Raw genomic sequence first — 16,102 nt, 5'->3', positions numbered from 1 at the left:
AAAAAATTTTTTAAGGTTTTTTCTCCTTACAATAATAACAAAGATAATAAACAAACAATCTGATTTCCTTAACCATAATTTCATGTTTAAAAGATCAGCTTTTTTTTTTTTGTCTCCTGTTTTTCGTCAGGAATTATTTATAAAAATACAGCACAGTTAAAATATTGTTGAAACAAATTTCTCGAGCCAGTATATCCTCGTTCTCCAAAATTACTTGCAAGATACTTCATGAAACAGCTGCTTTTTATGACTATCATTTTTTAAAACATTTAGAATCAATAGTAAAACTTTTATGACATTATTTGAAAATAAATATAAAATATCACTGCAAACTAGGGTTGGGATTTTTTTTTAATCGTTTTCGGTTGAATATTTTTTTAAATTAAAATTTCTTCGATTGAGATTTGACTATTTTAATATTAAAAATTCCTGAATTATTTTTTTTCGTTCGATTGCAATCAATTTCGAAATTCTTGCAATTATGTTTTTAAATAATTGGATTAGATTTATTATAATAATTGAAATTGGATTGCAATTACATTCTCAAAATTTGTTGGTGCTTAGTCGCATTTATTCAAGTTTCTCACAATTTTTATCTCGAATAGACATTTTCTGTTTGTGATTTTTTAAAATAGTTTTCATTAAATTAAAATTGCTGGTTATTTGAGCAATAAATTTTCTTAAAGTATAATGGCTTCTTACATAGAATATGACAAAAAAAGTAATTCTACTGTTTGAAAATATTTCTTACGAGAAGAAAAAGACAGCAATGTGTAAGTATACTGGCTGCAAAAAGATTCTAAAGATTGGAGATGGATATTATTTCAGCAAACACTCGAGATGAACCTCCAACAAAAAAACCGAAAACGTTAACCAATTGTTTTCCGATATTGAAGCGAGAAGAAAAATCACTTCCTGCTACACTTGCACGATTAACAGCCCTTGACGGGATTTCGTTTAACGTTATATCCCGTTCCAGTGATATACGTGCAGGTCTTATAGCTACAGGATTTAAAAGTTTACCCACAACAGTCAACACTATGCGTAAAATGGTTGCAGATTACAGCAAAAAAATAAGGAATTTTTTTGTTTCTGAAATAGCCGGAAAAAAAAGCAAAACCTGAATTCGGTGTAGGAGATTTTCTTTATCTTTTGATGAATGGACATCACTGCGTAACCGTTGCTACATGAATATTAATTTACATGCACGAAATTGTCAGTTCTGGAGCTAAGGCTTGATTCGTATAACAGAATCAATGTCTGCAGATAAGTGTATTGAGCTATTAGAACAAAAGCTTGCACAGCATGAAGTTGATTTGCGAAAAGATATTGTTGGTATTATGACTTACGGAACAAGTGTGATGAAAAAAGTTGGGAGAATATTACCTGTAAATCAATTTGCCCGTGGTGTGCAACTGGCCGTTATTGATGCACTATATCAAAACCAGGATATAGAAAGAGAAATAGATAAGCAATTCGACGAAGACGAACAATCATATAAAGAAGTCGATTTTTTAGAGAGTAACTCTTGCAAGGATGATGATTTTTCTGACCACAATAATTTGGCTGATCTCGATGCTAGTCATAATAGGCATCGAGGAAACCAATATGATGTTATTGAGGTAAGTTGTGGTCCAGTGATCAAAAAGGTAAGAAAATTAATAGCAATGCTCAGACGATCACCAAAAAAAAACGATGTCTTGCAGAAGTATGTTGCGGCTGAATTAAGGAAGCAAATAACTCTAATAAAAAACTGCAAGACAAGATGGAACAGTCTTTTGTTAATGCTTCAACGCGTCTATTTCTTAAAAAATTGTATACAAAATGCATTTATAGACATAAGTCTACCGGAAGGTGAATCTTTGACTATCTAATAATGAGATTAAAACTGTATCTGCTATCATTAATGCGCTAGTCCCAGTAAAAGCAACAGTTGAGGCCCTTTGCCATCAGGATGTAATTTGTTTACAGCCGATGCTGCCATAACTTTTATGTTAAAAAAACTCACAGATACTAACAACGTTATAAGTCAAAAGTTGCATTCATCTCTCGTTCTTTAATGCAACAAAGGCGTACCGATGCACTATGCATCGCTTAGCGGAAATAGGGTTTTGTACATATTTTTTAGTGATTTTTCATATTTATATTTTTTTAGTTTTTTTTTTTTTTGCATTCAGTTTTTAATTCTCTATAAAAAAAAAAAATATTTTCAGTTTTTTTAAACTTTTGACATCTTAAGGGTTTTTTTAAGGTTTTAAAAAACTCGCATTTTTGTTAAAATCCTTTCAAAGTATATAATAAGTCTTAAATTTCTATATTATTTTTATGCGAAATTAAAATAATAATGTTTTTAATCGAATGTAAAACAAGAAACGGAAAAAAAAGTTTTTGAATAGCATTTTTTTGCTGATTTTTTGATTTCTTAAACATTGATTGATTTAAGCATGTGGTCACAGAGGTCGCCTCGTTTTTTTTGAATAAAATATAGCTACTGCGAATCGACTTTACTGCCATGCAAAAAAATTGAGGCGACCTCTGTGACCTCATGCTTAAAAATCATTTTTACTACTGTGAGTTTTATTCAAAAACCGACTAAATTCTGTGAAGTAAATGAAACTTCCGTAGTTCAATAACATACGGTAAGTTTTTATTTTATTCAGTTTTACCTTGCGATGGTTTTTATAAATTATCAAAATGGCTACATTCACTCTTCGTCAACTTTTAACACAACTGAAGTAAATGTAGTCTCTTCAATATGATCAAACATTCAGTTTCTAGAGAGTTTGAGTATCTTTTGGAGGATGAAGATAATTCTATTAAAGTTTTAGCACAGGAGGAACGTGATAACATATGTTATTTGCAAAGTGGGTGGTGTTGGTCAGAGTGACCAATCTGAGTTTCAGAATGCAGCAACTATGAAGAGAGGTGTAGATGATTCTACTGTGTATAGTATAGTGTTTGTACTGTTGAAGATTCGAAGTGGAAAAAAGATAGTATGGAAAAATTGTAATCCAAATAATCCAGATGCAACCCATTATCTTATGTTTTGTTTTTCCAAAAAGACTGCTAATTTTACTCAAGAGAAGTTTGAACATTTACAAAATGAAATTTTGTCTTTATAAAATATTAAGTTTACACTTCATGACAATACTTTTGTTATAAATTCAAGTTTGTCAACTGTTTATACCACAATGAATGATGGTAAAACACTTAATGCAGTGGTATCAAAAATGCTTTTAAAAAATATAGCTTTTCAGTGCTGTCATGTATGCCAAGCAAGTCCTAAGGAGTTTAATTTGGAAACCATATGGAATAAAGATAAAAATGTAACAAGAATATATTGAAATTTGGAATTTGCAATCTTCATTTGTGGATATGCAGCATGGAGTGGGTTTTTTTTATTACTGCTTGCAAACTTCCAGCAGTGAAACAAGGAAAAATAATTCCAGCAAAAAATAGCCAAGAATTTATTGAAAACAAAAAAAATTCCAGCACTTATTCAAAATACAATTAAAAATAAGGGTATCTTTTGTCAGGAAAGGAAGTGGTACATCCAACACTGGCAATGTTGCACGAAAATTCTTTAATAATCCATCTGTGACTGGAAGAATTTTAAATTTGAATACTACTATGATCAAACTATTTAGGGACCTGCTCATTGATATGAATAGTACAATCGCAAGAGTGAAAATTTTCAAGCAGAAATTTGAATGTCTGTTTGGTCTCATTTCTAATGATAAGTTTTTAAAAACCATCCCAATGTCACAGTCTTTGCATAAAATGGTAGTTCATGGTGTTTCTTTTATTAAATATTTTAAGTATCCAATAGGTTCTTTGTCTGAGAGTGCCATTGAAGCCAGGAACAAAGCCAACAAAACTGCACGAGTAGGTCATGCACGTTTAACTTCTTTTGCTGAAAATACTAGGGATACAGCTAATTATTATTTATAACATCTGAAGTGTACCTATACTGTAAGAAGAACAAAATGCAGAGGTATAAAAGCTATACTATTCTTAAGGTAAATATTGGAGAAAGCTATGTGTACCTTTAAATTTAAATACTGAATGTTATTGTTTAATTTTATTATTGATACATTTTAGGTGCTGGTGATAGCCAATTTGATATTTCTGAAATCTTTTCACATAATCAACACAGTATGTTTTTTTTATTCTTGAAAAAAAAAACAACAACAACTAATTGTTAGAAAAGTTGAAACATAAGAATCCCAAACTTTTATGTTTGAGGAAAAATTTCATCAATTGGCCTCAAATTGACTCAATTTCGCCATGTTTTTGGTTTCCTCAAAGATGTGTCTGAAGTCCTATTTCTACTTAGTGATGCATAGTGCAATTCTTGAAGGCTTGTTGTAAATATTAAATGTTGCTCCACATAAGGATTGCTGAGATATGTTTAGAATGAAAATTTTAATTACATTTCAATTATATACATTTATTACAGTGAATACAGTTTTTTCTTGAATGTACAATTATTAGAATTAGAACTTGATAGATAATTTCTATGATAAATAGTTTATATCTTAAACTATACTAATTTTTACAATAACAAAACTTTTTAAAACTTTAATGTTTGTTGTTAAATAATTTTAGGAAGTCAAAGAGTTATGGTTTGTATTAAGTAAAGGAATCAAAGAAGCATCATTAAACCATGCAGCTGTAATTGATAAGCAACTTTTAAAAAACTAATGAGAGGAATGGAACTTCTGGAGTATTTATTTTACTTTTATTTATAATAAAATACTTGTTATTTCCTTTTTATTTAACATGAAAATATAAGTTGGAGACTAAAAATGCTTGTAACCCCTAAAAAAGATAAACTGATAAATCAGACTTAAAGTTTCAAATATCAAAAACTGTCGGTTTTATATCTTTTTAATCAAAAATCGAATTAGTCCGGATAAACCAACTAAAAAACCGGAATGAAACCGGTTTTAATAAAAACCGGACTTTTTTTTATAAATGTATGTATAAACAAACAATATCTCATAATTGATGCTTTGTTAAAAAAATTATTTCAAAATGTTAAACAGTTCTCTAGTTATAAGGCTATTTCCTTTTTTTCTATCAGCGCGACGCATAGTGCGATGTTAAGTGGGATCCTTAACAGACTCATAAGTCTGAATCTGAAGTTGAACTTTCTGTTTCTAATGAGGCACTACTCGAAATTATTTCTGATTCTTCTGACTCTCCCCCTCTGAATCTATTTCTTTTGCTCTTGAAGAGAGCGTGTTTTTTCTGCGGCTGGACTTTTTGCAACAAAAATAAGAAGTCCTCTGTGCGATGAAACTTTGAATGTGCTCTGCTTCCTCAAAACGTATTTTAAAAATAATCAAATATAGTTACATATGTATATTATATTTATAAAAACAACGAACTCTTTATAATTTAATAACTAAGTATGTATAATATTGAAAAACCAAAGAATTTCCTTGTAATTTAACAAATAGTTTTTTCTAAACATACTTTGAATGTATGTTATTGATTTTCTTAAAGTTTTACTAAAATAGTATGCTAAAATCTTTCATGAACAGGTATTTAAAAATCCCAGGATCCCGGGAATAGGTAAATGTAATCCCGAAATCCCGGGATTTTAAATATAGCATGGGATTACAAACCCTGCACTGCAAACGAATAACAAAACAAAAAGTTTATCTCAACAAAAAGTTCGCTACTTAAAAAAATTCACCAGAAAGAAAAAAAAAAAGATTAATGCACTTAAAGAAGCCTAAAGTCGTACAAAATTATCAAATAAAAATTTATTCGGTAAAATAACTGGTGGATAAAACAAATATCTCGATTTGGCAGGCACCGTCATTGTAAAGTAAACTAATTAATGAAAAAAATCGCGGTACTTTGTCATTGTATACGTTGTACGTTAGTGGAAGATAAGCTACAATGCTAAGATGCGAAGTAAAAAATAACAGTAAAAAAAATAAAAGTACACAAATTACACACAGACGTTCCTTCTGATTCTCCCAAATAACGTACCTATTGAAGACGCGGGGAAGCTCGCCCCTTCTGCCCCTACTTCTTTACGCCAATATTCTTTGCCTTTAAGAATCTTTAAAGGCGGTCCTGTAACGCCACATGGGCGTTTCGATCAACTTATTACTTAAAATTCAACTTACTCTGCGCGAAGACTAATGAAAACAAGAGCTGATTTTCCTACAATAAATATATGAAAATGCAAAAAACTTATTCAGCAGCACAGTTTTTCCTTAAGACTACATCTAATGTGAGTTCTTATGCTGCTTTAATTTAGTTTAGATTATTTTAGTTAATTATATCTACACAGTTTTGGCTGGTATAATGAATTTATTTGGTACCTCAATATATATTATTAGCTTGCTATTGTTATATTTAGCCATATTAAAGTCTAGTGTAGTTAGCTAAAGTTTACATATATGCATTCACCCAAACAATGCTAATTACACAAGCTAGTTTTTTTATAGTATACTTTAGTAAATATCTAAATGTGTAATACTTTTAGAAATAGTTCTATTTACACAAACCATGTATATTGTATGTCATATGTAAAAGTAGGACAAATAAACTAACTTATCTTAGATTTTAATGAGGTTTGATACAGTTACTTACAAAGGGCTCTAACCTTGTAACTTAAAACTTAATAACTAAAGTAAATCTAACTAGTATAAAAATTCAAAGTTTCAAAAAATCTTCAACTCTCAGGACAATTTTTCATATTCTAATTATCATAGTATTGATATTTTTGTTATCTTTTGCAGAGATGTGGCACTGGCAAATGATGAATAATGAGTATTAATAGCAGTAGTAAAATGTTCATCATAATCGTCTAATATCCTGTATTAGTCACCAATATAATCTGCTGGGATTGGGCAAAACATAAATTATAAAGCATTTTGCTTATTTCAATTAGCAAAATGCTTTAAAATTTATGTTTTGAATCACAATAGGGCTAAATGACAATAAAGTTCAATTTTTTCAAATGCTATTTTTAAGACAATTTTGACTCAATATCAAATCAAATTTAACAATAAGTTTTAGGCTTTGTTAGATAGTACAAATATATACAGAATGTGTATCTACAAGATGTAAAAAATTACACCACCTTAGATATAGACTTTGGAAAACAAATTTTGTGAAGTGTAGGAAACATAAAACTCTCTTAAGTTCTTTTAAACATGTTTGTATTTACCTGTGCTAACAAAAATATTTTTTCCCAGGTAGATATGTGGAAATCTCATTTCAAAATTTTATAATCTCCTTAGTACTTTTCTGATGTTTTACCATATCAGGATACTCTGTATGCGGATTCACTTGAATCATTAAAATATCTGAATTTTTAAATGTAGGTTTTCACACACTAAACAATTTTGCCTCTTTTTTTAATGACAAAGATTTGTTAGTATTTTCAATATCTGGGTTGTTCAGAGTTTTTTTTAGCCTAAAAGGATTACAGTATGAATTATGTTCCAAATGATATCATTTCAGAACAGTATATTTATAATTAAAGCAAACACTGGAATAATACTGAAACCTGATTGTCACATAAATACTTGGTTCACAATCAATTAAACTGACAATACCAAAAATCATAGAAATGGTTCTAAGATAGACTTACTCCCAAATGTTATACAAAATCCTCCTGATATAAAAAAACATTTCTTATCCATTCTGGTATTAAAATGATTTTAGTTTAGATAACAAAAGAATTAAATGTAGCAACTTTCTCTCATTTTTTCTAATGTTTTAATAGGTTATCTACAGATTGAAGTCTACAGCCCTTTAATAGAAAGATACATTTTTTCAAGAAATATAGATGTACCATTTAGAGGATTTAGGAGTTTTATGAAGTTTGATTTTCAAAATGGCCATCATTGTTGAACTTTAGAGAAACAAGTTGGTGTAACTAAAACTTAGTTAAACTAGTTAGTCATGGTAAAAATACATATTTATAACTGATGCTTTTTTTATTCTTGATATAAAAAGTAGTTGTACCAAATTTTGTCAAGGTATGAGATATTAGTAGGAAAGTTTTTTTTGTAGGTAATTTTTTTAATATCTTGTAAGGTATTTAGTTAGCTGGTGGTAAGTTTAAATAAATTTGAGATTATTTTAGTTTCATCAGATTGGTCTGAATACTAGGTAAAAATAGGCAAAGTAAATTTTGCATTTCCTTTTTAAATTTTCCATTTCCCTTTTTATGTCAATCAATGTCTCTGAAAGGATTTTTATTGAAGCTGGAATTATTGTGGTAGACCATGCTTAGCTTGTATCCGGAAATTATCAAAAACATCTCAACCGAGGAGATGATAAATATTTCAAATGATCTGAACAAGAAAAAAAAATTTTTTAAAGTACTTCAGAACTTAATAAGAAATTGTTTTTATAGGAAAAAAAGCAGCTTGTATTGTTTGATATTTAGTTTTATCATTAATGGTTTTGTTTCACAAGAATAGATAAGTTTTAAAAAAACAACTTCGTTGGAATTTCAGATTATTGAAGAATTCTGAAAAGTATTCCAAAATTACAGTATTTTGAAAAACATGGTGTACAGAGAGTTTTAAATGGACAAAATCAGATCCTGATAGCTTTGTATTGATCATTTTTGATCACTTTGATCATTCCACATGTCAAAATACAGAGCTTTAGTTATTGATCATATGGGGAAAAGCCAGACATAACCAGACAAAAACACAAACTTCAATATTATTTGTTATCCCCCCTTTATTTTCTACTTTCCATATCAAGTATTGTTCTGATTATGCAATCAAGTTGAAAAATCTAGTAAAGAGCACCACTAAAGAGTAGCTAGAAAACTATATCCTATGGAAGAATGAGATGCTTTCAAACTTTAAAAACATACTTCTAAAAAGTTGCAAAATGTCATGTCTGTTTTTTCCCCTGTAGTCTTATAATATTATAGTAAAAGAATAAGTTGAACGCACTTGATTTAATTACTCTGTACTTTCTGTTTAGTTTAAGAAACAGTCTTTAATAAGAAACTATATTCTTTATGTATTTTTAATATTTATCCTTTATGGAAGAAGTAGTAGCTGTTACCTGATTTCAATAAAAAGTTTTTCAAAGTTTGTTTACTTTTTTACTTAGAATTTGACCTTAAAGACTGTATCAAAATGTACTACAGTCTTGGGGAAAAACTATGCAACCTCAGCCTACGGTAAAAAAATGATGTTCTTCCTATAACTGACTTTATATTTTCTTTTATAATTTTTTTTAATATAAAAATATTTTTTCTGTCACTTGTTTTTATTATTCATAGTTCTGAATGTTTTTTTGTTTTTTTTAATTTATTGAATTGTTCAGTTTTTTTGCATAAGAAAGTTGATTGCTTTTAACTTTTAACTAAAGTTTAGTTTTTTAACTAAACTAAAGTTTAGTTTTTTAAATTTATTATATCCAAATACTTGTGCTTATTCAATTAATGTTAATATGAAACCTTCTTTTGCAAAACTTTACTTTCCTCTCATAGTTAAAGAATTTTAAAAAATAATAAAAAATACTCAAATTAAAAATTAATAAATAGATCATGTAGGTTTTTTGTATAAATTTCTTAAAAAAACTTTATTTTTTTTAATCTATCAAAAAAATATATATAAATTTTGCTTCTTAATAATGTACAGTTATGGCAAATAACAAACAAGTAAACTGCCAACCTTGTGGCTGCTTTTTCTAAGGAAAGAAAAAGAAATATAGCTTTATGGTTCCTAATTCTGATGATGATCAATTTAAGTTTTATTAATTAGATGCTGATCTTGTTGTTATTGGATCTGGACCAGGAGGCTATGTTGCTGCCATTAAAGCTGCTCAATTAGGTTTAAAAGTATGTATATTTCATTGAAATGAGTATCATCTATTTACATATTTACAGGTTCATATATTTGATGCCTTCAATATTTTTTATTCTTTTAACATTTGGCTTCAGTTGGAGATAAAAACTCCATTAGAATACATAGTTTGTATACATTTTTAGACTTATTGTGTTGAAAAAAATCCTACTCTTGGAGGAACTTGCCTAAATGTAGGCTGTATTCCTTCCAAATCATTACTCAATAATTCCCATTACTATCATATTGCCAAAAAAGAGTTTGCTGATCGTGGCATTAAATGTGGTAAAGTTGAACTAGACCTCGAAACAATGATGAAAGCAAAATCAGACTCTGTCTCTAGCCTCACTAGTGGAATTGCAACACTTTTCAAAGCCAATAAAGTTACACGAGTGGATGGATTTGGAACAATCAGCGGAGCAAATCAAGTAATTTTTTGTCTTTCTGTTATCTTTTTTCTTCTTGATAATTTTGGTTAAAATTTAAAACTGCTTTAATTTGCTTTACTTTTTCAAGTGTCATCTTTTTTTTCATACTAGGTAACTGTATTAAAAGGAGATGGTAAAAAGGAAACAATTAGCACAAAGAATATTTTAATTGCTACTGGATCAGAAGTCACACCGTTTCCTGGTATTGATGTAAGTTGAACTTATTTGCTAAAAATGTTTTTTTATTTTATAAATATAAAATTGCTATTAACAGTTAACAAACTTTAACATAGATTGATGAAAAGACCATTTTATCTTCAACTGGTGCTCTTTCTTTAAAAGAAGTCCCCAAGCGCATGGTTATTATTGGTGCTGGTGTGATTGGTGTGGAACTTGGTTCTGTATGGCAGAGGTTAGGCTCAAAGGTAACTGCAGTTGAGTTTCTTGATCATATTGGAGGAATGGGTATTGATCTTGATGTCTCAAAACAGTTTCAACGAAGTTTGACAAAGCAAGGAATGGAGTTTAAACTTGGTCATAAAGTTACTGGGGCAGTTAAGCAAGCTGATGGTAGTCTCAAAGTAACTGTGGTGAAAAATAAATCTGATAAAGCAGAGGATATTGAATGTGATGTTCTTTTGGTTTGTATTGGGAGAAGACCTGTCACCAATGGTATTGGTCTTGAACAGTTGGGTATTAAAAAGGATGAAAAAAATAGAATTGTTGTGAACAGCAGGTTCCAAACCGGAATACCTTCGTATGTTTAAATAATTCTAAATTCTCTTACTTTAGAAAGTAAAATAGAAATATACCTTATTTTTTTATTTGATAAAAATTAGCTGTGGGAGTTAGAAATTTAGGGATGCATTTGTATGTTACAAGTGTGTCTTTATTCTTATGCATTCAAACAGTTTGAAAGAGCTGCTAACATAATTCTCACTGAATGTCTTTTTGTTTCTTGATAAAGACAAATGGGCAGTTTGTTTTTTTCTGAATTTAGTAGATATTAATTTAAACTATTCGTTGACAGAAAAAAAAAACTTTCTTTAATAAATTTTTCTTTTTCTAGAATATATGCTATTGGTGATGTAATACACGGACCTATGTTGGCACACAAAGCAGAAGATGAAGGTTTGTAATAACGATTTGCTTTAATATTTTCTGTTATTAATGTTTTTTTAGTGACTTATTTTCTTCATTACAAATCAACAGTCAGTTTCTACTTTTCTACTTCCATTTGTTTTTATTTTTTTAAAGGTATTTTTGCAGTTGAAGGAATATGTGGTAGTGCAGTGCATATCGATTACAACTGTGTTCCATCTGTCATTTACACTCATCCTGTAAGTTTTTTATTTTCCTCTAAAGCAATAATAGTCTTAATTAAAGTCACTGAGAATTTATTTAAAATTGTATGCATGAAGCTTGCTTAAAAAAAGCCAAACCTTAATAAGCTGGATTCCTATTGTTTATAGTCCATCTTTTTCATATATTATTCTTTTTATTTTATTGTTAAGGAAGTTGGTTGGGTTGGAAAAAGTGAGGAGCAATTAAAACAAGAAGTAAATTTTTTTAAAAAAAAATTTTGTAAATGTATCAAGGTATTCACCAGTTTATGTTGAAAGTTTCAGCTCGTTGATTTTTAAGGGGATACCGTACAAAGTTGGGAAATTTCCATTGATTGCTAATAGTCGTGCAAAAACAAATAATGATACGGATGGTTTTGTTAAAGTACTCAGCCATAAAGAGACGGATCGCTTGTTGGGAGTCTACATAGTTTCTAGCTGCGCTGGTGAGCTGATCAACGAAGCTGCCCTTGCCATGGAGTACGGAGCAGCTGCCGAAGATGTGGCTCGAGTGTGCCATGCTCATCCAGTAAACTTTTTTTTATATTTCACACATATCAGATTTAAAAGAATGGCTTAGTTGCAAAAAAACCTCTCTCAGAACATGTGTACTTACAGAAATACTGACTTTGTGCTAATGATAAGTCTGCTCACAATTGTAGTTTGTTTTGATTGAATTATTTTTCTTGAAATTTAGTGATATTTATTTTCTGTTTAGACTGTTTCAGAAGCTCTTCGAGAAGCCTGCTTAGCAGCTTATTGTGGAAAAGCCATCAATAGTATTTAAAAAGTGCGCAAAATGGATATCATATTCATTTTCTTGGTTTTTGTATATTTCATAATAAATTAATACTACCAATTTAATGTTCAAATTTGTGGTTTCAAATCGAAAGTTACCCTCATACCTTTTAAAACTTATTTAGCTAGGAGAACGATTTGGGCTTGACAATGAAAGTGCCAGGAGACAGTAAGCGTATGAAAACTGACCAAACGTAAGGAAAAAAAATTGGAAATAGCTTTTGAACTGAGTTTTTACACATTCCAAACTGGTGTAACGAAAAGCCCGTAAATACTTAAGGAAAGAACATTCCCTGTAACGAATAAATGGTTGCAGGAAAAAGTTCCCGTCTTAAAAATACAAAATATCCGATAAAATATCTCGCAAATGTGTCATGTGATTTTCTACCCTAATACCGTATTAGTAATATTGCATGCACTACGCAATATCAATCTAACGATATGTGATTTTGTTCAGATCTTCGGCTAATTAGGCGATTTTTTTTATTAAAGAAAGAAGATTTTAAATTAAACATCTATTAATTCTCGTTCATTGTTTGAAGAGTACACAAGCTGGGAAGTGTGTGTGTTTATTAAAATTGAATAATAATGGAATAACTTAAATAATTGAAATAAGTTCATTATATATGCATCTATGAATATGAATTGTTCTCTGAAGGAATCTTTTTAAAAAAGATACTTCCATAAATGAACTTTCCTTTAGAAAATTTGAACAATCGCCACGTCATCATTATCTAATTTCATTTTCAAAAGATTTTACTAATAAAAATCCCTGTTTTCCGTCTCTTTACCAGGTTGCCTCTGTCAATTTCTAATTTTTAATAAACATTTTTGTTTTTAGGAAAAATTAGAAAATGACAGAGGCAGTCTGGTCTGTTTCGATAAGCTAGGTTTTTATTAGAACAAATATCGATATATAATATATACAAACACTACTCCTTGAATTGAGTCAACAAAGAAACAAAGTTCAGAAAAGAGTAATTGAATGCACTTAAGTTTACTTTTAATTCTAAGATTTCGTTTTAAAAAGTCAAACTAAAAATTGGGTCAAAAGCTCCAAAAAGTATTTCCCTGGCATTTCTACATTTTGTTAATCATCGTTTCGTTTTATTGTAGAAAAAAATGGGTGTTTACGATGGCTCACATGTGCAGCGATGCTGATGATTTGAGCGATGATTACTACATATTTTCATTACATCTGGATTATTAATTACAACACATGCACCACTTAACTGCATTTTTATAAATTAGTTTCAGAACTGTAAAATGTTTTTAGAAAATTAAAGGATAATTTAAAAAGACAAGTGATGAGCAATAAAAGATAGTTCCAGTTGCATCTTAAACATTTAACTTTATGTTTCTGAAACTGAGATCTGGATAAATTTATAAAAGTAAGAACAAGAAATCTGTTTTGACTTTCTTCACCAAAATCAACATTGCCAGCATCTTTATCATTAATATCAGCATTTGTAGAATTTGCATTACTCAGGGAAAATTGATCAGGCATTTTTGTCATTTTTTCGTCTTTTACTTTTTTTTTTCGATAGATCTTCCTGACCGACATCGTGATTCTGTTTTATCCTTTTATGTAGCCTTTTTTCTTTTTTTTTAAATAATACTGGTGTTACTTATATTTGCAAATATAATTAAATTTTCAGAAGAGAGTAGCTTTTTTTTTTTCGCCAAAAAATAACTGATTTTTTGTCATGTGAAAGTTTGACTCGACAATTAAAGTGCTGAGGTTTATTTAGCATGTTAAAACTATCCTTCACAAGAAAACACGGGAAAAACAAGGAAATGATTTTAAAACTGAATTTTTATGCATTCCGTAATGAAGTAACGAAAGGCTAGTATATATTTAGAGAGAGAATACTCATTCCTGTAACAAAAAATAAAAATAATTACACTGTCAGCGCACTATCAGGTAACTTTGGACCGGCTAAGACCGAAAACCTCTCGACTTTTCGTTAACTATTTACGAGTAAAAGCTATTCTTAAGACTCACTTTACATAATACAAAATATTTAAAAAATTAAATAAAGCAATTTTTTTTCAAAAGCATAAAAATAAAAAATAAAAGCAGATTATTTTATTTGACAGTTTTCTCAAACTTTACGTTTTGTAGCTTTGCTACAAGCTGGCTCTATATGTGAAGTTTCTATTTGTAAAGCTTCTATTTGAGAAGTTTCATACTACATGCTCGAAACTAAAAGCAATCTGCACATGCATCTAACATACAACAGCACGTCAAACAAGCACAAATGCCAGCGAGACATCCAGTTGCTGCAGCTTCGTTTGTTTTACTTTTATTCTCGGCTTCTACTACATTTACTGGAGGTTGATAAATTGTTGCTGGCTGTTGAACGTACGCCCCTTGTTGGTTGTACCCTTGTGGCATTGGATATCCGTGTTGAAATGAAGGTGGATATCCTGCTTGTTCGTAACCACGTTGTTGTGGTGGATAACCGGGATCGTAAGTTGGTGGAGGATACGCCATTTTAATTTTTCTTCAAATTTTAAAAACAGCCTTCTCTTTGAGCTTATAAAGTTTTTATCTTCATACGCTGTGTTTGATCGTTATTTATCAATCCAGAAGAAAAGTGCGGTAATTTGAGCACAGTCTCTCCTACACCTCATTTGAATGTGCAATGAACATTTATTAAAAGTTTTATTTCTCACAAAACCTCTGCTCTTTGCTTTGCGTTTTCTGTTTGTGGCAATTACTGCAAGATAATTACCACAAAAACTATTTGCGGCAGCAAAATACGTCAAATTTTTAACAACTTGTTTTAAGCAAAAAACTCAAACTTGAGATATTTGTTAAATGCGGCCTGTTTTCGTTTGCTGATAATAAGATCGTTTAACATTAATTACGATACTTTAACTTGAAAACGTTGTTTTCTGATATACTTTTCTTCGATAGATATTAACGATATCATAAATGGTATTATCTTTATTGCAGTTAAGGATAGTTATGTTCTTTTTTTAGTGCTGAAAAATAACGTTGAACATAAAAATGGTATTTGGACTGATAACTAACGTGAGATTATTTGTTTTAATTACTGGTTATAGAAAAATACGCGATTTCCTGTGATGTAAAATAACTTAGAAGTACAATGTTTCAAAGAAAATGTTCAAATAAAATTAATTTTAAAGTGATATTGCATGAAACGTCATTTAATATCATCTTTAATGTCTTCAAATTTGATTTTAAAAAGTCACTTCCAACTCTAGGAGTTCTATCTTTATTGACTTTATCTTATCCCAATACAGTTATAGAAATTTTTATTTTAGAAATGGGATCTGACGCCTATTTTTAAACTGTTTTTCTCCAGGAGTTATCCTTCGAGGATGCCAGAAACTGACCTAGATGAATGCGCAGTCCTTATTACCTCATTACTACGTAATCTTCGTAAACGTATTCTTAACAATTACAAACACAGTTATCAAAATGGTCATGATTATAAAAGTTTTATTTTAAACGATATTTATTTTAGTTTTTATGGATTTCTTTGTGTTTATAAGCTAATGACCAGTCTTGAGAATCTATCATAATAACCAAAATTTTTTTATAGAATTGTAAATAAATGCCAACCTTCTGGTTTAAGAGAAACAAGCCAATTATATTTGATACATTTATTTACGCACTAAAGTTACTTTAAACTGCACGTATTTAGAGCCGTAG

At 29.6% G+C, this 16,102-nt stretch overlaps 1 protein-coding gene and 1 long non-coding RNA gene across 3 annotated transcripts; both read left to right on the top strand.

Annotated features, from left to right (window-relative positions):
* The first annotated feature begins 2,683 nt into the window (after positions 1–2,683).
* On the top strand, positions 2,684–4,871 carry LOC149891724 (uncharacterized). Of its 2 annotated transcripts, none has more exons than XR_016449549.1 (3): positions 2,684–3,994; positions 4,102–4,155; positions 4,609–4,717. It is a non-coding gene; the product is annotated as an uncharacterized LOC149891724 (long non-coding RNA). The 2 variants fall into 2 exon arrangements; XR_016449548.1 differs by having other exon boundaries at positions 3,857–4,019; positions 4,609–4,871.
* A 783-nt stretch (positions 4,872–5,654) lies between these two features.
* On the top strand, positions 5,655–12,491 carry LOC145182679 (dihydrolipoyl dehydrogenase, mitochondrial-like). Its single transcript, XM_090077535.1, has 11 exons — positions 5,655–6,253; positions 9,112–9,181; positions 9,768–9,844; positions 9,995–10,276; positions 10,388–10,486; positions 10,570–11,033; positions 11,346–11,407; positions 11,534–11,616; positions 11,791–11,835; positions 11,921–12,148; positions 12,338–12,491. The coding sequence occupies exons 1-11, from the start codon at positions 6,197–6,199 to the stop codon at positions 12,404–12,406; spliced, it is 1,536 nt and encodes a 511-aa protein (XP_089933661.1). The 5' UTR covers positions 5,655–6,196; the 3' UTR covers positions 12,407–12,491.
* The last annotated feature ends 3,611 nt before the right edge of the window (positions 12,492–16,102 follow it).

Source organism: Hydra viridissima, unplaced genomic scaffold (assembly GCF_058129835.1).
Source record: "Hydra viridissima isolate aposymbiotic clone 2 unplaced genomic scaffold, HvirCarnegie_v1 scaffold_2, whole genome shotgun sequence".
Taxonomy (NCBI): domain Eukaryota; kingdom Metazoa; phylum Cnidaria; class Hydrozoa; order Anthoathecata; family Hydridae; genus Hydra; species Hydra viridissima.
This window is presented reverse-complemented; position numbering and strand designations above follow the sequence as displayed.

Coding starts and splice junctions, on each gene's coding strand:
- LOC145182679 (XM_090077535.1), top strand. CDS start 6,197: ATGAAAATGCAAAAAACTTATTCAGCAGCACAGTTTTTCCTTAAGACT. Junction 9,182..9,767: donor CTATGCAACCTCAGCCTACG/GTAAAAAAATGA, acceptor TTTATTAATTAG/ATGCTGATCTTGTTGTTATT. Junction 11,034..11,345: donor TTCCAAACCGGAATACCTTC/GTATGTTTAAAT, acceptor TTCTTTTTCTAG/AATATATGCTATTGGTGATG.